Raw genomic sequence first — 24,696 nt, 5'->3', positions numbered from 1 at the left:
TTTTTTGCACTATTGCATTCATCCACACATGATTCATATAGTGTTGAACAGCACAAACTGTCCGTAATCATGATTATCAGAAGGATGTTTTGTGCACCAGGTCTCAGGATAAGTATTTCTCAATGACGACGTTGTTTTGTACAGTGTAGATTTATAATGTATTCCCTGTAATTGCAAATGAAATTCATAATTTGCACAGTAAAACATTGACAATGGCTTTGGTATTAAAATTGGTGCAGTCTTTGACTGGCGGCTCAACGGTCAATTGCCTTTAATTTTTTATACTATTGACAGACTGTTTAAATCTGTGTAGTGTAGTAGCAAATAAATATGGGTGATTTTGTCAGTTTTGTAACCGGTAACCAGCACAGAAACACACCAGCACATCTGTAAAATGTTTCTGTGGCTTATATCATATGCTGAACATCTGGTCAATTTCATTGTATTGTGTGACAGATTGTTTTATTCTTAATATTGTGTAATGTGGTCATAACTGATGGTTGTATGTGTTCATTAAACATGTTTGACTTGATACTAAGTGTTTTTAGTTTGCCATGTGAGGATTAAAACAAATACTTGCATTAATCCCAGTGCAATGTCGAAATCCCCCTAGACTTGCATTGTAATTGCATTACTGACTTAAACCTGACATCTATGGGCCAAGAAACTGCATCGGGATAATCATTGAAATACTGTTTCGAAAGCATCACCGCAAGGTTTTAACATGATGGGCCCGATTAACTAACAGCTTACACCACAAACCCTCTTTTGGCGTTAAAAAATTATTGTCAGGATTTACAAAAGACAGTGAAAATTAGCGCTAAAAGGGCATCCAGTTCATTTTGCGTCTGACATTATTGCATACGCATTCATTGGAGTTTCTTTATAGATGAAAAATGTATGGGCAGAGAGTATTTAAAGGGACAGTTCACCCCAAAATGTAAACTCTGTCAGTAATTACTCTCCCTCATGTTGTTCAACCCCGTAAGACTTTCATTCATCTACAGAACACAAATTAAGATATTTTTTATTAAATCTGAGAGCTGGATCACTCCTCCATAGGCTTCTAAGGGATTGAAACTTGCCGGCCCAGAAAAGTTATGAAAGACATCGTTAAAATAGTCCGAGTGACTACAGTGGCTCAATCTTAAGTTTATCAAGCGACGAGAATACTTTTTGTGCGCAACAAACAAACAAAAATAACGACTTTATTCAGCTATTCATTTCCTTCTCTGTGGGCCTCGAGATAGTTCACGTAGTGTAACAGCGCAGCGCTTCTGTGTTTTGTACGTCACACGCAGGCTCACTATTGGCCGACGCTGGTCATGTGTGTGTGTGTGACGTACAACACAGAAGCGCTGCGCTGTTACACTACGTGAACTATCTCTGGGCCAGTTTCGATCCCTTAAGAAGCCTATGGAGGAGTGATCCAGCTCTCAGATTTAATCACAAATATCTTAATTTGTGTCCTGAAGATGAACGAAAGTCTTACGGGGTTGAACAACATGAGGGAGAGTAATTACTGACAGAGTTTTCTTTGTGGGGTGAACTAACCCTGTAAACGAATAATGCAACGTGATTTACTAAGGTTTGCGGTAGTCAATGGCTGCGTTTAACTCCACTTTTAGACACACTCCCGAACTTCCCGAAGCACTTCTCCTTCAGGGAATACCCGCCGCCAGGGATTCATCAAGATTTGCTGCCAACTTCGTCAAGTGGATGAGGGAAGTTTATTTGGACAGACCATCGACCCCTCGATTTTGACCAAGGTAGTGGCAAACCCACATGAAGAAGGCAAACCTGCAACCTTAGCTGACAAAATCGTAACGGTAGCAGGGAAGGAGACAAGAGGCCGTTTTCTTTTTAATGGATGTCTATGGAGGAGAGGTTTCACTACACTCACTGAATAAAACTATTTAGTGAGGAAATAGCTTATCATTTAATGAATATACATCCCATCGGCTAGTCTTCAACATGTTTGCTCTTAAACAATAGTTTACACCAAAAAAATACTGTTTTATGAGAGAAGTCACGGACAATTTCACGGCAGGTAGGATTCGGTTCACGGCACTTCTCATTCACTTCTATGGTATCCCACACAGTGATTGACTGTCACACAACTCGTTGACGTCAAATGTGATTGGTACATTTGAACCAATTAGCCGTTGCGCATTTTCCAATGGTAGAGGAACGGACCCTTATATCTCTCAATAATAATGCTACATGCAAGTCGAGGTTGAATATAAAATATCCCACTTCAGACCTCAGTGAGTAGGCTATGTCACATTCACATGTTGACCACATAATGTCGCCAGGACACAACAAGAGCATGTCGTGTTTTTGTGTCAATTATGGCAAAAACGGAATAAAAGCGATATAAAACGAAAAGCAAAAATGAAGCTATTATTACATAAACTTAATATCTAATGTTAAAGTTTGTTTTTACGCTTATGCTCATTGGAAGCAGGACTTGCCGACATCTTAAAAGTGACTGCGAATGACGTGTCTCTCTGAGGTTGAGCAATGCACCCCGAGTTCACAGGTCAAAGCTTTAAAAAACAGCATTCAGTTCAGAATTCAAGTGGATCCGATTCGTTCTCTGGTCTGAGCGACTCGCTCGTATGATCCGCTCTGTGCTGTCGGGTCTCTGGACCGAAGCTGCAGATGTTTGCGTGACACTAGCATGAAACCAGACTTCATTCGCCCTAGTGGAAAGGACTGTCTGAATTGTTCCTAATGTAGGGGGCGGGGCTTCAGATTCTAGAGCATTTGATTGGACAGAAAATCTGATGCTCCAACGCATTCTCATCCCAAAGCGTAATATATTGACTCTTTTGCCAAAGCGTCTATATCCAACGCATATGGCACCCTTTAGCGTCAATATAACACGCTTCGGTTTTGGGTAGGTTTAGGTCTGGGGTAGTGTTAGGGTTAGACCACTAGGAGGCGCCATATATCTGCGTCTCATATGACGCTAAAGGGTGCCATGTGCGTGGGATATAGACGCTTTGGCAAAAGAGTCAGTATATTACGCCTTGGGATGAGAACGGGCTCGATGAGAAGCTGAAGTGCAGTGATGTCATCAAAATCATTGATCCATATTGGCGGAAATGAGAGACTGGAAGTTTTAAATGCTTATATCTTATAAATGTCAATTTTGTCATTGTTTTGGAGCACACTAGCTTAGATTACAGTAAGGCTAATATATTCATAACGCCAAAAAATGTTTTGATTTCATGGGGACTTTAAGTGGCATTCCAGACGTACTCTCCAAGAACGAGGAGGGAAAATCTACGTTTCTGAGGTGTCTATGATGCAGCATGAGACCATCTCTGGTAGAAAATAGTAAATATGTGAACAAGTGACCAATTTCAGCCGCAGCTTCAGCGTCTATTCATGCAACGTAAGCAATGACTTACATCCGAGTGAACCAGACAGAGGGAAGTTAGCAAGGGAAGGGCATAAAAAGTGGATTTAAACCCAGCCATAGTAGTGGCATTTGCACCATTATTGCCCTGTTCAGTAAATCTGGCCCATATATGTTTAAAAGATACAAGAAAAAAAAATATTACATAGAAAAACAAGTCGACCTACTTATACATTTTTTATACATCTATAAAAAGAGTTCAAGGGTTGCAGTTAAAATATCATAACTATACATCAATCATGATTCAGCTGCAAAAAAGCATATTTACTTTGACAGGCATTCAAAAGCAGCCATTTGTGTTGTAAAATTAAACTTTTCAAGCAAAAAATAAATACATTTCAAAATGCAAGTATTTCACATATTATTTCTCAAAAAATATCAATTGGACTTACATTTTTACCTGACGTCACAGCTCAGGATGTTCACTACCGAGGGTCTGAGTCTGTGTTCATCAGTGTTGTGTTGTGCAAAGCTGGCAGATTTAATTTCACATATCCAACTGAAGGAATACAAACAGTGTAGAAATTGAACAGAATTGAACATCATCAGACAAAGAAAAAGCTGAAATATAAGTTTTCTTTTGTGTCACGGTTTTATCACTATCATTCCCATACTTAAAAATTTCATGGAAATTAGATAGTTATGAAGCAGTCAGTTTAACCATGTGGTGCTCTTAGGTCATTTTTGACCAAAATATGTTACTTATATGTGTTTACTTCATCGAAATGGTATGAAACTTGGTAAAGGTTTTGGCACTTGCTGTGTGAACACAAAAAGGTTTAATGGTCCTGAAAAAAAATTTGTCTAACTTGTATTTTTCGCAGTCAAAAATGAGCGCATTGGAAATGAATGGGAGATACATTTAATCTAGACTAGAGGAAACGTTTGGTACTGCGCTCAAATCTTACTGAAAGCTCATTTTTTGATAAATCAACCTCAAATTTGGAAAAACAACTTGTTTAGATTTATGGCTTTGATTTTCTCGTAGTTTTAGAGTATAACATGTTTTGGAAAATACATATTTCATATAAAAATGTTAAATAATATTTCTGTGCATTTTTTATAACAATACACTTTTTTTTTTTTACTTCAGCAATAATCCGCCAAGTGTCGTCTTTAAAAAGAGACCAAACTTAGGTGTGTGATTTAAAGCATTCAAGATTTAATAAGTTGGAACATTCATTTTCAGGTCTATGCTCAAAAAGTGAATAAATGGATTAATGCATAAATATATTTAGTAGTATATTTAGTAAAAATACAAAATATTAAATTACATGTATGCATTTGGCAGACGCTTTTATCGAAAGTGACTTACATTGCATTTCAAGGTACACATTTACATTCTTATCAATTAATGCGAGGAGCACCAGAAGGTTAATGAACACAGTAAACAAACGAGCATCTGATAGTTGGAGGACTGATCCTTTAACTCCATCAGTGAAGCGTGTGTGTGTGGAGGGATGTGAAGCTCTGAGAAGCTGTTACGTAAAGCTGCAGAGGAGGCTCTTCTGAACATCCTACACACACACACACACACACACTGAATCTGAACATACTGCCATCATTTAAACTCACGTCACGGAGAATCTCACCTAACCTAGGCTGTCAGGAATATGACTGCAACATTAAAAAAAAAAAGTTTTAAGATGAAGCCGACTGAATAAAGCCTATTAAAACATTATATAACATTATTTGATGACACCTAAGACACAAACCAATAACTTATATACTAATTATTAAAATTAAAGTTAGATTTGCATTTGCTGCCTGTGTTTTTTGCTGATTTAAACACAAAATTACATTATAGTAATGATTTAATGATATTACCATTGAGAATAATGACAAATTCAACTCTAAAACATCATGAACACGGCAAAAAAAATATTTTCTTCCTGTTTTCCAGTACAAATATGTTAAATCAAGAAATGTCTTGTATGATATTAAAGATATTAAGTCTTGTTTTCTAAAGATTGTACCAAAAATGTTAGTGAGTTTATGATTAAAACAAGAACAAATCAACTTAATTCAAAGGAAAAACAAGATTATTTATCTGACTCCATTGGCAGATCTCGGTTTAAGCAAAAACTCACTTTTTTTTTAACATTTTGTCAAAAAAAAAAACAAGATTTATAATCTGAGTAAATTCATGTTGATTTAAGAATGTTTAAATAGTTGTACTGGAAAACAAGACAAAAATGCTAAGTAATAATTTTTGTGCTTAACTGTAATAAATATAATTTATTTTTCTGTTTTGTCTCAAGCACACAATCTTGTTTCTGTCATATGCAATTGTTAATTTCATGCATATGAGTATTTTTAATGTTTTTTTTTTATAATTTGACCAGAGCGTATTGATTTTTACTCAGTTTTGTGTTGTTTGATCACATATTTGTGAGCAGAAGCCCCTATAGCTGCATGTGACGGGGCAAAGGGACCGATGCTGGATAAACATTAGCAGAAAGTTAATTATTCATCAGTGGTGAAATACAGCGGGTTGAAGAGGTTTGAGTCTCATCAGTGGAAACATGTCAGACACGCTGGTGTGTGTTAGTGATTATGAGCTTCAGGCTCAAAGACTTTTGCCAAAGTCAGTTTTTGATTATTATTTGTCAGGAGCCGACGAGCAGGAGACTCTGCGTGATAATGTAGCGGCGTTCTCCAGGTACGAGATCAAGTGTCTTTTGATTTTACAAGCTATGATTACAGATATAAGCATGAATCACACAAAAACATGTCCAGGTTATACGCTATAAAAAAATATTTTTCTAATTTGTAGTAAAGCAATGATTATTGAAGCATGTTTTACAAGAAAATACTATTTCAGTTTTTCTACTTTTCTACTAACTCAATGTGTTATTTGCTGTTCCTTTGTAATTATTTGTAAAATGCAACAATTTTTGAGTGAAAGTAAGGGTATGTTTATAACAATGTACTAAAAAAGAAAAAGTTTTTCCTTTTGTGTTTTTGAAAAGTTTTGCGTACAGACAACAACGTTCACACGGATCCACGAAAACCACTACAAACTACTGTAATACTGTAATATTCATGCCCGGCCAGTAGTTGGCGATGTCACTCTGTAAAGACACCATACGCGCCTCTAGACTGAACACTTAAAGGATTAGTTCACCTCAAAATGAAAATTTCCTGATAATTTGCACCAGGCATTACGTCATCACGTTGGAAAGGTCACGCTGGACGTAGGCGAAAGTGCCGCCCCATTGTTTACAAGCGCGGAGAAGGAGGATCATTCAAATTGTATTGTATGTTGAATGACATATTTATGTCTTTGTGTCAATTTATTGTTTAAAATGCTCCTTTCGTGTGCGTATCCTGGATGTTTAAAACAATGGGGCGGTACTTCCGCCTACGTCCAGCGTGACCTTTCCAACGTGATTACGTAATGCCTGGCGCGTCGCAGACTAGCACAAGACCAACAATTGTGGTTATAAAGTAAATAAATGTTTATTTATTTTAGAAAATGAGCGATGGTTTCGCTAGATAAGACCCTATTCCTCAGCTGGGATTGTGCAGAGACACTTGAAGCTCTTCATAGCCTTTTGAAACTGCATTGATTTGGACTTCAACAATTTGGTTACCGTTGAAGTCCATTGTGTGGAGGAAAATCCTGAAATGTTTTCCTCAAAAAACTTAATTTCTTTTCCACTGAAAAAAGAAAGACATGAACATCTTGGATGGCATTGGGGTGAGTAAATTATCAGGAAATATTCATTTTGAGGTGAACTAATCCTTTAATACGCATGGCCAAAATTCGCCCCCTATACCCCTCATTCACTATACCCTACGGTAATCCACTAACACAGTTCACTTGAAGGAGTGAATGAAAACGAGTGAGTGAATACGCACAGCCGTTGAGCGTACATCGGCTGTACACTCATTATTACAGTGCATTGTGGGATTGAATAAGTAAGTGCACTCGATAATGTCCACTATGGTTTCGGACACCACTACAAATGGCTGTTTATGGGTATAGGGGGCGATTTCAGATTCAAACACCGTTTTCACAAATTCATGTTTTTGTAGTTTACACAGTGAAAATAAAGGGTTTTTATTTGTATTTATCTTTAACGGCAGGCAAAAAGGCATAAAAAAAGTTTTTTAGTTGAAATGGTGACGTGTAAACGGCCCCTCAATCTAACACCAAAGTCTATTTGAACTCAAATAAAGCCTATTTCTAAAAGCATTAGCATGTTTTTCAAATGTCTAAGCACAATTGTCTTCCTTCTAATGTATTGCTCTGTTTTACTATTTCATTCTCATTACTCTCTATTTAAAGGGATAGTTCACCCGAAAATGAAAATGCTGTCATCATTTCAGTCATCTCCCCCTCAATTGTTTGAAACCTGTATGAGTTTCTTTCTTCTGTTAAACACAAAAGAAGATGTTTAGAAGAATGTCAGAAACAAAACATTTGATGGGCTCCATTGACTTCCATAGTACTTTCCCCCCATACTATGTAGATCAGTCAACCATCAACTTTTTCATTTTTGGGTCAACTATCCCTTTAAGAACAGATCAGGTATTTAAATGTCAGATCAACACAATGTTTCAAAAAATAAGATCAACTTTCATGAAGAGAATTATGCCACCGTTCAATCATAAAAAATGCATCTGATATATCTGTACTAACAAGCTGCTAGTTTATGGAATTAGAAATGTATATAAGGCCTGACTGTACAAAAGACAACCTTAGTTAAACATATAAACTATTTACCACTGAGGGTTTTCTGAACGTAAGGTTTTGTGCAACCAGACGCTGGTCTAGAAACCCAAGGGTTGAAGGTTCAAAGCCCTCGAGCAAAACATGTAAACGCCTGTTTCTCCAGGAGAAATACACACATGTACCAAGCTGATCAAGACAAGAATGTGTCAAGTCAAGTCACCTTTATTTATATAGCGCTTTTTACAATACAGATTGTATCAAAGCGCTTCACAGTGATAACATGAAAACAATATAACAAAAACAATATAACAATATAACAAAGTTTGTTTCTAAAAGAAAATTGCGTCAACGTCCACCTTAAGTAAGGCAGATCAATAATATTATTGAATATTAAATGTCCCCAACTAAGCAAGCCAAAAGCCAAGGCAACAGTGGCAAGGAACCAAAACTCCATCAGGGGACAGAATGGAGAAAAAAACCTTGGGAGAAACCAGACTCAGTCGGGGGGCCAGTTCTCCTCTGGCCAACGAAGGAACAGTGCATGATTCGGGCAGCATTACAAGTCAGATTGGATCGGAACATTTAGAGTATTTTTTGGAAGTCCAAGTAATCACGCCGGTCTTAAGACGAGTTGTTGAGGATCAGTGCCGTCCACCATAGAGAGTCCATATCGCCCGTGTTGAGTCGTCACTTCACAGGCTTTGTGAATGGAGCATCTGAAGTCTCCGTGAGAGGCTGGATACAAACTGGAGCTGACGAACGCCATTTTATCGGGACTCGCGTCCCGAGATAACAGCAGAAAATCAAAAAGGGAAAATAATTAGCGTAGCTGCTGTTCATAATGATGATTTCCATAACACAGGCGTAAATGATAAAGCATGAAGACAGTGAATCTTGCGTCCCAAAATCACCCCCCTCCGTCCCCCACTCAACTCAGCCCAGCTTACTGACCTCTACGTCCCTCCTGCTGCTGAGACCTAACCACAATCTCACAATCTCTCCGCAACCCAACCATACGCGCCAACCCGTTGACTAAGGCTGTCGAGCCCCACTGGTGCGTTAATATGCAGTTTCAGTGGACAACGGTTCCGTATGGCATACCACCTACCGCAAAAACACAATATCTACCCAACCACCCGTCATTCACGCAATATCCACAGGAACGTAATGACTGTAAATACTATGCAACCTATACAGATAACCTACAGTCTCTTCAAGTTTTATAGTATTAAATGCATTTGATCTGATTCAGCAGTGGTATAAGAGGTAAGCATTATGTGAATGCTTGGCTAAAGAGATGCGTCTTTAATCTAGTTTTAAACTGGGACAGCGAGTCAGAGCCTCGAACAATATCAGGAAGGCTATTCCAGAGTTTTGGAGCTAAATGTGAGAACGCCCTCCCTCCTTTAGTGGAATTAGATATCCTAGGAATGACCAGAAGCCTCGAATTTAGTGATCTTAAAGAACGCGATGGATTGTAGGGCGATAAAAGGTCCATTAAATACACAGGAGCTAAACCATTTAGGGCTTTATAGGTCAGTAGTAGTACTTTATAATTGATACGGAACTTGATAGGTAACCAGTGTAGAGATGATAAAATTGGTGTTATATGATCATATTTTGATCAACGTGTCTGCTCAATGAACAACAAATGCGTAATCAAAAGACCCAATTATTATCTGATACAAAGATATCTAATAAGTGAGACTGGAGCTAACAATCTCTGTACAGACACAAACCTTGACATCTGGACTACAACAAACTGACCGTTTCTTTAAAAAGAATTTATCTCAGAAATTATGAGATGAAAAGAGATTAAAATGAGATCATTTTAAATACACTATCACGGCATAGGTCACATCAAAAAGTCTTAATTATGAGGTAAAGTCCAAATTATGACAAACTAATTCATAATTCTATAAAGGTTAAATTTTGAGAAAAAAATTATGACAAAAAGTTTTTAAATTATAAAAATATTCAAAATAAATTCAATTTGTGATGTTATCATTATGACATAATCTCATAATTATGACTTAGTATGTCATAATCTTGACATTATCTCATAATTATGACATGTCATACAGCTTCCATACTGTTAATTTAAAAAATGAACAAAAAACAAGGTTAATTGAACACATAATGGGGCATGTTGTCACACTCTATGGGGGAAAGTACTTATGAAATCTTGCTGTTTATTGACATTTAGTTATCAATTGAAAAAAAAAAAAGATTTATAATTGTCTATAAACCCTATTCAGAATCATTGAACTATAAAAATGCTTGAACTATTAAAAAACATGAAACGGGTAACAACACCAAACTCTGGCTGTCCATCAAGTAAACAGTCAGTCTGTTATAGTTCGAGTCAGTCCATCAAAATGTTGACAAGTATTTCACTTTTTCTAAATGTTTTGGCCTAATTTTGGAGCAGTGTGTGCCAGTTATAACCATGTGTGTTGATCTTGGCCTGAAGCGCTCGTGTGGGTGAGCAGACCTCAGCGACTTACAGCACTGTCCAGATGAATAATGACACTTTATATTAGTCATATATATATACATATTTATAAAATGTGCAAACAAGACGTCCTTCAGGGTTACAGACACGCGTTGTGAAAGTTAAGCGAGCTGTGGTCAGACGACCCCATGAGTCACGAAATCAACACAAATATTACAAGTCAAGGGTGAATTCATACGGCAATAATACAGGAAGAAATAAGCAAACATTTGATCTTTTTAAAAACAGAGTTCCCACAATCTGGTTGTAGTTGTGTTTCATAATTGTTTTATTGAATACATTTAGCTGAAAATCACCCGGAATATGTTTTAAATTCATATTGTGGATTTGGGTTAGTTTTGACTTACCGTAGAAGAGATAGATAAACAAACAAACAATAAATAAGCAAACAGTTTTTTGGGGGAACTAAACTTTCCAAATTATACCATTTTGATAATTTCTTAAAATACACATCATTTCATTTTTTTAAAAAGAGTTTTTAAGAGATATAACCAATTCACTTTAGATTGAATTTCATTTATCAACAGTTTTCCATAACCCCATATAATGTGACAACGTGCCCCGAGGCAGGGGTAAATGTGTTAAATTAACAGTTGAATTAACAATTCATCTTTCTTTTTTTCCTGAGCAATAACAGAAGTGTTCAATAGCTTTTTTAGTCAAGGATTATGTCTATAGAAATTCACCTAAGAGATATCATAGAGTAAAAAGTCATTTTTCTCTTCATCATATAGGCCTAGTATAATATAATCCTCATTAATATGAAATATACTATACTACATACCACTATATACCCATACTACAATCATCAACTTTTTAATCTCATACTTTTAAATGAATATCATAATTTCACATATATTTTAAATCTCAGAATTCAATTTTGCTCATTCTAACTTTTTATTTCATACACTAAAAAATGCTGGGTTGTATCAACACATGTTTGGGTCAAATATGGACAAACCCAACCGTTGGTTTAAAATTTTACACCCAGCAGTTGGGTTTGTCTACATGGAATTAAAAAAACACAGCATTTTTTTGTGTAATTATGGCATTTTGTGACAACTAGCCCTGGTAACATCAGTTGTTATTCGTGAAGTATGAATTGTGTCTCATTGTCTGTATTAATCTGTATTTGGAGAGGATTTGTCTTTCTTTAAAATGTTTAGAAATAGATAGCTGGCCAATTTAGTAGTTCTATTGAGGGTCGAGTAACATTGGAGTTTATTTTGGAGGTCAAAACATGCTTTTAGTGAATCGTCTCTCTCTCTCTCTCTCTCTCTCTCTCTCTCTCTCTCTCTCTCGCTCTCGCTCTCGCTCTCGCTCTCGCTCTCTCTCTCTCTCTGTCTCTCTCTCTCTCTCTCTCTGTCTCTCTCTCTCTCTCTCTCTCTCTCTCTCTGTCTCTCTCTCTCTCTCTCTCTCTCTCTCTCTCTGTCTCTCTCTCTCTCTGTCTCTCTCTCTCTCTCTCTCTCTCTCTCTCTCTCTCTCTCTCTCTCTCTCTCTCTCTCTCTCTCTCTCTCTCGCTCTCTCTCTCTCTCCCTCTCTCTCTCTCTCTCTCCTCTGCAGGTGGTGTCTTTACCCTCGTGTGCTCAGAGACGTGTCCTCAGTGGACATGTCCACCACAGTGCTGGGTCAGCGGGTCAGTATGCCCGTCTGTGTGGCAGCGACAGCCATGCAGAGAATGGCACATCCCGACGGAGAGACGGCCACTGCCAGAGGTCAGACTCCAACAACTATATTTATTTGACATCACATGCAACTACTAGAAGCAGCCACATGGTGGCGTCATCAGTCCTTCCTACTGCATTATCTCCTGCTACATCACACTCTATTATCCCTTACAGTAATGAAAAACATTTACCATAGTGTGAGCTAATATACTGTAGTTTTGTGTGGCCATAGTATGGAAGCACATTTCTGCCCCACAAAAAATACTTTGGTAAATCATAATTATGACATACAAAGTCATAATTTATGAGATAAAATATCGAAATTATGACAGACTATTATGACAGTTATAGCTATAAGTCAAAATTACAACACTAATTCATAATTATTTATGAGACAGAGTCAAAATGATGACATAAAAAGTCATAATTATCAGATAAAAAGTGAAAATGATGAAGCTAATTGATCATTTTGAGATATAAAGTTACAAGTACAACTATTATGAGAATATTATGAGAATTATGAGGTATAAAGTTGAAATTATGACATGTTAAATAATTATGAGGAAAAAAGTTAAAATGATGACATCATAATTATGAGATTAAAAAGTCAATGTATGACTTAATATGACATAATTATAACAGTCAAAATTATGACATACCAAGTCAATTGAGATAAATGGTCAAAATTATGTTATATGCGATAGAAAGTGAACAATCACGACCACATAAGTCCAAATTACATACTAAGCCAATAATAAAAGATAAGTCAAATTAAGACACTTATGAATTATGACACTAATTCATTATTATGAGACAATTGACATACCAAGTCAATTATGAGATAGTCAAAATTATATCATATGAGATAAAAAAATGACATAATTTTAACAGTCAAAATGACATTATGAGATAAAATGACAAGATACATTTTATCTCATAATTTAAACCTTATACGTCATAATTGTGCATGTATTTTTTTCCTCTGTGGCAGACATGGATTCCACACTTATTGTTAGTTGCATTGTCAGTAGCAGTGGATACAAATTAGCCCAGTTCCACTGAAGTAATAGTTCTCCTAACTGTAGTGCTCAGGCTGAAACTGTGTGAGGGATCTATATGATCTCTGAGCAGATCCTACATGATGGATCACTCCTTCCTGAAGGTTTGAACCCAAGCCCAATCATGGTGTTCTGTTCTGACCTGTCCTCAGCCTGCCTGTCCTCGGACACGGGGATGATGTTGAGCTCCTGGTCCACCTCCACCATAGAGGAGGTCGCGGAGGCCTCACCTGGAGCCGTGCGCTGGATGCAGCTGTACATTTATAAAGACCGAGCGCTGACTCAGTCTCTGGTCAGGAGGGCAGAGGACGCCGGGTATAAGGGGATCTTTGTCACAGTGGACACACCTTATCTTGGCAGGCGACGTGATGACGTGCGCAACCGATTTAAGCTGCCCTCTCATTTGAGGTAAACGCAGAGACAACCACACGTGACGCGCGTGTGTGCCAGCTGCATGCTTTACAGACATCTCTGGCTGTGTGTGTGTGTGTGTGTGTGAATGTAAACTCACCAACACTGTGATGTGAATTCTTCATCTGTAATAATCTGACTGCATCTCTTTAACAATCAACACCTGCGGATTAACTGTCACTCTCTGCTGCACTGGAGGCTTCTGTCCTTATGTGTATCTATAACAAGGAACAAGTGATTTTTGCAATTTTAACAGCATCGTATGACAGGACATGTTATCATTGCATATTTGCTTACTCTGATCTTTTTTCTCTGATCATATCAACCACTTGGCAACAGCTTAGCAATCACATAACAAGCTCACAGCCAATCAGAACACCTGGAAACCACATAGCAACACCCTGGAAACCACTTGCAAACAGCTTAGCAATTACATAAGCTCATAGCCACTCAGAACACCTGGAAACCACATAGCAACAGCTTAGCAATCACATAACAAGCTCACGGCCACTCATAACACCTATAAACCACATAGCAACACCCTGGAAACCACTTGGCAACAGCTTAGCAATCACATAACAAGCTCACGGCCACTCGGAACACCTAGAAACCACATAGCAACACCCCGGAAACCACTTGGCAACAGCTTAGCAATCACATTACAAGCTCACAGCCACTCAGAACACCTAGAAACCACATAGCAACACCCCGGAAACCACTTGGCAACAGCTTAGCAATTACATTACAAGCTCACAGCCCCTCAGAACACCTATAAACCACTTGGCAACAGCTTAGCAATCACACAAGAAGCTCACAGCCACTCAGAACACATAGAAACCACATAGCAACACCCTGGAAACCACTTGGCAACAGCTTAGCAATCACATAACAAGCTCAAAGTCACTCAGAACACCTAGAAACCACATAGCAACACCCCGGAAACCACCTGGCAACAGTTTAGCAATCACATTACAAGCTCACAGGCCCTCAGAACACCTAGAAAGACCCTGGAAACCACTTGGCAACAGCTTAGCAATCACATAAGAAGCTCACAGCCACTCAGAACACATAAAAACCACATAGCAACACCCTGGAAACCACTTGGCAACAGCTTAGCAATCACATTACAGGCTTACAGCCACTCAGAACACCTAAACCACATAGCAACACCCTGGAAACCACTTGGCAACAGCTTAGCAATCACATTACAGGCTTACAGCCACTCAGAACACCTAAAAAGCACATAGTAACACCCTGGAAACCACTTGGCAACAGCTTAGCAATCACATAACAAGCTCACAGCCACTAAGAACACCTAGAAACCACATAGCAACACCCTGGAAACGACCCACAACACATCACTCTAATTTGCATGACATCACACCCCATTTTTATAGCATCAAATATCTACCTAATACCAGACTTATTGGAAAAATGATAAGAACCAACATGCTGGATTTTTCTTCAGGGGCATGATAAAGAAAACTCACAAGACTGATCACATCAACTCTTTTTACAATTCCTCTGAGGTTTCTCTATAAACAAAGCCTCAGTTTTCTCTCACTCATGGACATATTATTTTACTGATTAGTTGTCCCTTGAAAACCGAAGCGCTCACTGAAGAGCTTTATGTATTTATGGAAACAGAAATCTCTCTCTTGAACACGGGAAGCGTTAACTGCCGCCATACAGTCGATCACGCCGCTCATGGGGATTAATACTCACCGCTTCAGCTCCGTCAACACTCGCTACATTATACTTTTTATGTGGGGAAACATTCAGATATCAGCAGTTCTACAGATATATGCCAACAGCGGCCCGCTATAAAAATGCCCTCATGAAAGTAAAGCCTTCCTGCTCCGGATCCCACGAGAAGAATTACGGCAATTGGAAATCCAAAAAAGCATCACGGCCCCACCGTATATTTCAGCACAACTGCCTCCGTTTCCATCAGCAGCGACACAACATGAACTTCATCTCAACCCTCCCGGAGACCCCACAAATCAAAGCGCACCAGCGGCAACAAGGTGCCATTGAGCGCGAGCGCCCGTGTTTGGATAAAACCCCAGCTCAGTTTTCATACACTGACCAAAAAAAAACACTCACAGGACTAATTCCATTTTGCACTCTCATTTTTTTTCCCACAGGATGGCCAATTTCGAATCCCCTGATTTAGCGTTCTCCTCAAAAGAGGGTTATGGGGAGGACAGCGGCCTGGCGGTGTACGTGACTCAGGCCATCGATGCCACGGTGAGATGGGACGACATCGCCTGGCTCAAGAGATTGACCTCCCTGCCGGTGGTGGTCAAGGGCGTTTTGACAGGTGAGGGATCCTCTTTTGTTTTGTGTCATCTACTGTGGTTGTGTGTCCGAAAGCTGTCCAGTAGGTCAGTGACTTCACAGGAAGAAAATTGGATTCAGACAGGCTTCCGATGCGCTGTAACATCACGTCTAAAGATCTGATTCTGAAACAAATTTAAGTGAGCTTTAGCGACAACCAAACAAAGATGTAGTGGCAATGTTTATTAAAAAAAAAAAAAATGTTGGGCCTAATAATAAAAATTTAATATAATAAATAAAATACATTTTAAATGATAATAATAAAAAAATGTAATAAATGTAATATAAAAAAAATAATAAAATAAATAAAACAACATATACTGTAAGAAATAAACAGAAAATTAAGGAAATAATAAATATTAAATTAAATAAAAATAATAAAAAATAAAGTAAAAAAACCCAAATAAAATAAATAAAACAACAAATATACTGTAAGAAAACAACATAAATAATACAATAAATAAAACAACAAATATACTGTAAGAAATAAACAGAAAATAAAGGAAATAATAAATATTTAATTAAATTAAAAAAAGTAAAAAATAAAGTAAAAAACCCAAATAAAATAAATAAAAGTAATATAATAAATATAATAAAATACAAAAAACACCAACAAATATACTGTACAAAATTAAGTAAACAAATAAATAAAATAAACAATATTAAATTAGCAAATATATACTAAAAGAGCTAAATAAAACAAATAAAAATAATATATTAAAGTAGAAACAAAAATAAAATACAAAACAACAACAAAAATACAGTGAAAAACATTAACAAATGAAGTCAAATAAATAAAAATAAAATAATGAAGAAAATAAATGAATAAAAAATCAAATAAAAATAAGTTGAATTAAGAGATGTTTATGAATACATTTAATTTACACCGCCAAACTGCACAGAGGATTGTGGGATAATTCAAGGGCAGTGAAGAGCCTGCAAAAAGCAACCAGATGAAGGTATGTTATGCAAACTTTATATATTTAAAATGTGAAAACTTACACTAGTAGTTGACCTCAACTTACAGAACTAAAAGCTACAAAAGTCCAGTTTGGATTGGATTTACTCTCGAAGAAAGCATCTTCTTTTCAAGAACAGCTTGAGTTGGTTATATGGGTCTTTTGAAATGAAAAACATTCTTGATGTTGCATTATAAGTTTTTATGATCAATTTATAAACAGCAAAACACTACAGAATAAAAGTTCTGACTGGAACCTTTATTTATAAGAGTGTGGAATGTTCCTCGTCACTGATATAGAACGAGAGATTTGCATAATATAATCAAAGCAAAGCGGACGTTGACCCCGTCTGTCAGCGAGGGGCCGCTAATGAAAGATAATGTGTCATTTATCTCGCGGGAGCCAGACCGTGAGCGGGGAGGTTATCTCGCAAGCGTCTGCAAGCTTCACTGCTGTTATTGTGTCTTCAGATAAACTTTTATCTTCCCTCTGGCTCTGGAAATGGCACATTCTGTAAAGAGAAAAAAAAAAAGTCTTTTAATTTCAGCACAGACCGAAAGATATAAATGTATTCCCTGACAAACTCGTGGAGGGAGTAATTGGGGAACGCCATTCGTTATTTTAGCTCATGTGTGGAACATCATTTTCCTTGAAAAGTGCATCCTTTCCTCTTGGCCTCGGCTTAAAGGAAAACGCTATTTAATCATTTTAGGGACTTTTCCGAACAGAACAGACTTAAATTACAGTATAGTCCATGCAAAGCTGAAAAGCCGTTCATGTTCAAGCAGTTCACCTTTTTTGAAGATACTTCCGAGTGAAAAAACTGGCGTCTTATAAATGAATAAATGCAATAGTGACTATTAGACTATGTTTTTCCCCATGTTCCTCTCTCTTTAGTGTGTAATGTTGCTGTTTGAGCATGAAAACGCTCCAGTTCTTCTCTATATCAGTGTCAGTGTTTCTGAACTCCTGAAACGCCTCCATTGTAGTCTTGAGTTTCTTCCGGGAACGAACACGTCACAATATTCCTCATTATAATAATTCATACGCAGAATAAAGGGGCGGGGCCTGGTTGAGTTAGTTAGTAGTGTGTTAAACTGGCGGTTATGGAAAGGGGCGGGACATTTCCCAAACACACTCGAAGCGCTCGACCAATCACAACACACTGATCCAGCCGACCAATCAGAGCACAGTGTGCTTTTCAGAAAGAGGGGCTTCATAGAGACAGGAACTAAACAGAGCGTTACTGACAGACTGGGAAGAGAGGAGCCGCAACAATGGAGAATATGAGGAGAATAATGAGCATTCAAGCATAAACACCTCTTCTAGTAGAGCCTGAAAACCAAAAGGCATAATAGTTCCTCTTTAAATGCAGATAAAGACAGCATTGCACATAGCCATTCAAAAGATTTTGGCATCAAATTGCAGAATGAGCAAACGCAAAACTGCTTTAGCAGAAGCACATAACGAATGTGGTGCCGTTTCAGCTGAGGACGCCAGAGAAGCTCTGAAGTATGGGGTGGATGGGATACTTGTGTCAAACCACGGAGCGAGACAACTCGACGGCGTCCCGGCCACTGTAAGTGCTTGAAGAAATGAGACCTCCAACCCACAAGTGCTCTTTGCAAACTCTCCTCTGTGGCCTTTAAATTGCATCTTTGATAGTGTGAAATACAGTCACGGGTTTACACCAGTGGACGCCAGACAAAGGTTTGGATGCGACCTCAAGATTTATGAGCGCTGAACTCAAATGAGCATTTCTGAATATAGACGCAGAGGTGGTGTATCTGCTGCTGGTCTTCAACACTTGTGTTTTATGTTATGATCTATAATTAGTGCTGAGTTGATGCTCTATCCTTCTAGAACTTTCTGTGACGCCGTACTAATACTGTAAGACGAGCAGGACTAGATGTGTATTTTGATACTTAAATGCACTGCTATGTTTGGAATAATTATGATTTTGTAAGAAGTCTCTTCTGCTCATCAAGGCTGCATTTATTTGATGAAAAATGAAAAATTGTGTAATATTATTATAATCCAAATCAGCTGTTTTCTATGTGAATATATAGTAAAGTGTAATTTATTCCTGTGATCAAAGCTGAATTTTCAGCATCATTACTCCAGTCTTCAGTGTCACATGATCCTTCAGAAATCACTCTAATATGATGATTTGATGCGCAATTATTATTAATGGTTTTATCAATGTTGGAAACAGTTTTACTGCTTAATATATTTGTGGAAATCATGTTGTTGTTGTTTTTTTTGGATTATTTGATGAAAATAAATGTAAAAGAAAAGCATTTATTTGAAATATAATTCCTTTGCATCATTATAAATATATATTTTTTCATTATTTTGTTCTTTCTTTTTCTTTCTTTCTTTCTTTCTTTCTTTCTTTCTTTCTTTCTTTCTTTCTTTCTTTCTCTTTCTTTTTTCTTTTTCTTTCTTTCTTTCTTTCTTTCTTTCTTTCTTTCTTTCTTTTGCTTTCTTTGTTTCTTTCTCTTTCTTTCTGTTTCTTTCTTTCTTTCGCTTTCTTTGTTTCTTTCTTTCTCTTTCTCTTTCTCTTTCTTTCTTTCTTTCTTTCTTTCTTTCTTTCTTTCTTTCTTTCTTTCTTTCTTTCTTTCTTTCGCTTTCTTGCTTTGTTTCTTTCTTTCTCTTTCTTTTTTCTTTTGCTTTCTTTCTTTCTTTCTTTCTTTCTTTCTTTCTTTCTTTCTTTCTTTCTTTCTTCCTTCCTTCTTTCATCAGATCATCATATTAGAGTGATTTCTGAAGGATCATGTGACACTGAAGACTGGAGTAATGATGCTGAAACTACAGCTTTGATCACAGGAATAAATGACATTTTACAATAAATTGCATAGAAAACAGTTCTTTCAAATTGTAATAATATTTCACAATATTACTGTTTTCACTGCATTTGTGATAAAATAAATACAGCTTTTTATTTATAATCATGAAAAATGATGATTATGTCATATGTTTGACCGGTAGCTGAGAATGAAAGAGCAGCCTCTGGTCAATAACTACAGTAATGCGCTGTGTGTGCCAGATCGACGCTCTGCCTGAGGTGGTGGAGGCTGTCGGAGGACAGGTGGAGGTCTTCATGGATGGAGGGGTTCGTAAGGGCACAGACGTGCTGAAGGCTCTGGCGCTGGGAGCAAAGGCTGTTTTTGTAGGAAGACCCGTCCTGTGGGCACTTGCCTGTGAGGTAAAACACAGTAAATATGGAATTACTGGACAAGCACGCAATTCCTAATGTCTAAACGGACATCAATCTTTCTGTTTGCAGGGTGACAAAGGAGTTACTAATGTTCTAGAGTTACTGCGAGAGGAACTTCACCTGGCATTGGCACTTACAGGTATTTTGGTTTGAGCATTAGTCTGTGCATGCGTGAACAAAACACAACACAATAAATTAAAATAAAATAGACAAAATAGAATAGCACAAAATACAGTACAATAAAATAAAACACAATAAAATAAATTAATAAAATAAACAATATAATAAAACACAATAAATTAATAAAATAAAATAATAAAATAAATTATTTTAACTATAATAAAATAATAAAATAACACAATGAAATTAAATAATATAAAATATAAAATGATTTCCATTACATGAGAGTAGATGTTAAAACTTCATGCTGATTTGTACTCGGCTTTCGCCAAGATAAGCAAAACCAAGACGTAGCTTTACAGTAAACTATGCTTCTCCATCCATTTACGCTTCTTTCCATAAGGTAGTGTGACTCTCCTTCTGTCCGGCGTTAACGGCAGCAGTGTACTTGGCGCGTTAGCACACGCGACGGCTGCAACTACAGGACCAGCACGACAACCGTCTGGATTGAGCAGAGTAGGGGACATCTCTAGGGTCTTCAAGTGGGCACCTTCCGTCCTCAGTGTTTTGTCGACTAGCCCACGACACCTCAAGAGGGCTCGACAGTGACTCTGGCGTCCCAGAGTCACCCCCCTCCGTCCCCCACTCAACTCAGCCCAGCTTACTGACCTCTACATCCCTCCTGCTGCTGAGACCTAACCACAATATCACAATCTCTCCGCGACCCAACCATACGCGCCAACCCGTTGACTAAGGCTGTCGAGCCCCACTGGTGCGTTAATATGCAGTTTCAGTGGACAACGGTTCCGTATGGCATACCACCTACCGCAAAAACACAATATCTACCCAACCACCCGTCATTCACGCAATATCCACAGGAACGTATACAAACAAACCAACAGACTCTTCAAGTTTTCAAGAACTCTACGAAACCGTAGCGTGGCGGCCTGTACACAGCCAGCTAGAATCTTTCCGTCTCAACCACAGCCAGTTGCTGCTCCTTTCTGCTGCTTCAGATAAGTTCTTTACTGTGCGACGCAACTCTTGGCCGCTGAATCCGACGTCTCTGAGGAACCGGGTTGTAGAGTGTGCCACAAAACCTCGACAACCCACTTCCACTGGATAAATCTGGACTCTCCATCCTCGCTGTTCTGCTTCAGTGGCCAGATGAGCATACCGCAGTTTCTTCCTCTCATATGCCTCATCTACCGCATCCTCCCATGGCACTGTTAACTCTATCAGTTGAACAATGCGTGCTGATCCAGACCACAAAACAATATCTGGTCGGAGGTTAGTGGTGGCAATCTCAGGTGGAAAAATAAGCCGTTGGTCAAGATCAGCCAGCATCTTCCAGTCCCTAGCAGCTTCCAGTTGTCCTGGGCGAGAATTGGTGTTAACACCTTTTCTTGGTGGTTGCTCGCCTGGGCGGAGGAATATTGTCTTCTGCGTGTAATGTTTTGCTAGAACAGACGGCAACTTATTGGTCATGTTACGCTTGCCTTCTAATGCTAAAGCCAAACATCGCAGTACTTGGTCATGGCGCCAAGTAAACCGACCTTGGCTAAGAGCCACCTTACATCCTGTCAAAATGTGCCTTAATGTGGCAGGTGATGAACACAAAGGACAAGAGGGATCCTCTCCTACCCAGAGGTTTAGGTTCTGCGGTGATGGGAGAACATCATATGTTGACCTAATAAGGAAACTGATCCTACTCTCTTCCATTGACCAAAGGTCTTGCCAGCCCATCTTACGTTGTTCCACACTCTCCCATCTCATCCACTCTCCCTGCTTGGCCTGGGAAATGGCCTTTATACACCTCATCCTCTCCTCCTGCTGTCGCACCTCGTTGACTACCAGCTTCCTCCTTTGAGCTGGGCCTGCCTTGTGCCATTTAGGAGGAGCTAAACTGAGCCCAAAACCCCCTCTTCCATGCTGTACCTGTCCCACGATATCCCCAATTTGAAGGGCAGCCTTTGCCTCTACTACAGATTTCTTTGCTGACCACTTTCTACCAGTTTTTAACACAGGGGCTGCCTCCCTTACACATTTGTCGCGTGACTCTACTAAGGTCATTTCCAGTCTGACCTTGGCACACTTGAACTCCTCGGTTAAAGCAGAGACTGGCAGCTGCAATATTAAAACAACAAATAAAACTAAAACAAACACAACACAATTAAACAATACAAAAGAATAAAATACAATACAATAAAAAACATATAAATAAAATAAAATAACACAAAATTATAAAAAATAAGTTATTTGAATTAATTTAAAATAAAAGATAGAAAAATTACAATAAAGTAGAAACAGTACTGAACTACATAAAATACTATATCAAAATATTTAAAATGCTATATACATACTATATATATACATTCAGAGTTACATACATTCAGATGAATCAGTGTGATTGTATTTGGCATGTGATATTGTTTTTACAGTGTGTTGTCTTCTGGCAGGGTGTCGCTCACTGAAGGAAGTCAATAGATCCTTTTTGAGAAGATCTGAGTTCATTTCGAGGATCTAATGAGCAGAACTGTTGCATGCTGGGGGATTTCATGTGTGCCAGTGACTGGACCGACTTGTGTAATTCAAATGAACCCGGAGGATTCGGGCACGACAGATTTAGCATCATGAATAAAACATTTGTGTAAGTCATTTGTGTAAAGTTTTGAATAAATGCATCAAAAGCATGTGGTTTGTACAACCCTACCGTGCATGACAGCAGTAATCCTTCCTGTTTACTCCAGGCATGCAATGTTTAGTAACCCAAACCAGTTTTGAAACTCTTCCAATATGCACAGGGACTATTTTCTTCACTGTCCGGACACTGGGAACACAACGAAGAGGATATTTAAAGGAATATTTCACCTAAAAAACAGGGTTTTTCTAGTTAAAACTAAAACCATAAACAAACATTTTTGCACTTGAAATACAAATTCAGCTAGTTGCCAAGGAAAGATTTTTCATTTTCATTTAGTTTAAAATTAAATTTCTTACATATATAGACTATTTAACTAATGCAATTTCATGATTTATGTGAATGCTTTTTTCTTGCATGCACAGGAATTCAGAACTGATATCACCACACTGTAGCTACTTGTCATTTACATGCCTCTATTTCATTACAGTAATAGTCAATTTGCTGTAAACAGGTTCCCTGCTGTGCGGTCACTGTAGAGACTGTCTCATGAATATGCATATATCCCTCCACGGGGCCAGAAAGGCAAATAGGTTTGTGAGAGGTTCAGAAAGGTCACACACAAGGCATGGGATTTCTTTACTGGCTCTTTCCATGGCTGAACCACAGGACCTGAATGAAGCCATTATATGCATTGACTCTCCACAGGAAAACAAACTTTGTCAGGGCTCTGTTCATTAGCACCTCACACTTTGTTTGAAACGCCTACTTCTGCAGGGGCCAGAGAGGGGAAGTGAACTCCTGCTGAAATCAAACAAAACACACTGTTTATGAGCTTTTAAGAGGTTTTGCATTGTTTGCTTGCACCCTTACATGATAAATATAGTGGCCCCACAACGTATTAGGACAATTGCATCATGTTTTGCATTAGATAAAAATATATAAAAACAAGCAGTATCGGGTGTAATGCATTACAAGTCATTAATTACTGTAATTTAATTACTTTTCCCTTGAAAAAGTAAAGTATCACTCTTAATTTGTCTGCAGTTTAATTACAGTTGCTTCTGATGTAATTGCATTAAATACGGTATACTGACCACTGAACAGTTCTATATAAAACAACGGTGGATTTAACATCAAAATTGAACGTCTAATATTAAAATGTATATGCAACCTTGGTCAGTTCAAGAATAATTTATGCAACTTTATTTTATTTATTTGAAATAATTAAAAGAGCTGTTCCATGTCTATCATTGTATTGTTCAACTGGTTGAGATTGAAAAGGTATTAGTAATAAGTAATTCAATCCCTTTTAGAGATAGAAATTAGTATAAATTACTAATTTAGTAGAAATTACCCATTGAAAAAAAATTGCACATGCATAAAAATTATGCATTTTTTGGCCTATTGCTTTAATGCTTTGTTATCCAAAGCAATGACATTTACACATTTTTATGTGTGACCCAAGCATCCAAATACTTTATGCTAACAGGGAATGTTCTCGAAACTTTGACTAACGTTCTGGTAAGGTTCTCTCATCGTTGTGACCAAAACGTAACATTAGAACATTCGTTCAGAGTTATCTGGTCTTGAATAATGCATCTGAAGCTGTCAGATCACTAGTACAGACACCGCAGGTCACAGTTATCTCAATATA

General features: G+C 37.8%; 1 protein-coding gene across 1 annotated transcript; it reads left to right on the top strand.

Annotated features, from left to right (window-relative positions):
- Positions 1–5,924: 5,924 nt before the first annotated feature.
- hao1 (hydroxyacid oxidase (glycolate oxidase) 1) lies at positions 5,925–23,115 on the top strand. The gene is made up of 8 exons (XM_056240539.1): positions 5,925–6,089; positions 12,187–12,338; positions 13,501–13,756; positions 15,907–16,082; positions 18,546–18,637; positions 20,108–20,266; positions 20,348–20,417; positions 22,858–23,115. The coding sequence occupies exons 1-8, from the start codon at positions 5,953–5,955 to the stop codon at positions 22,923–22,925; spliced, it is 1,110 nt and encodes a 369-aa protein (XP_056096514.1). The 5' UTR covers positions 5,925–5,952; the 3' UTR covers positions 22,926–23,115.
- Positions 23,116–24,696: the final 1,581 nt, after the last annotated feature.

The sequence above is a fragment of the Rhinichthys klamathensis genome, unplaced genomic scaffold, assembly GCF_029890125.1.
Source record: "Rhinichthys klamathensis goyatoka isolate OS25496 unplaced genomic scaffold, OSU_Roscu_1.1 h1tg000603l_1, whole genome shotgun sequence".
NCBI lineage: Eukaryota > Metazoa > Chordata > Actinopteri > Cypriniformes > Leuciscidae > Rhinichthys > Rhinichthys klamathensis.
This window is presented reverse-complemented; position numbering and strand designations above follow the sequence as displayed.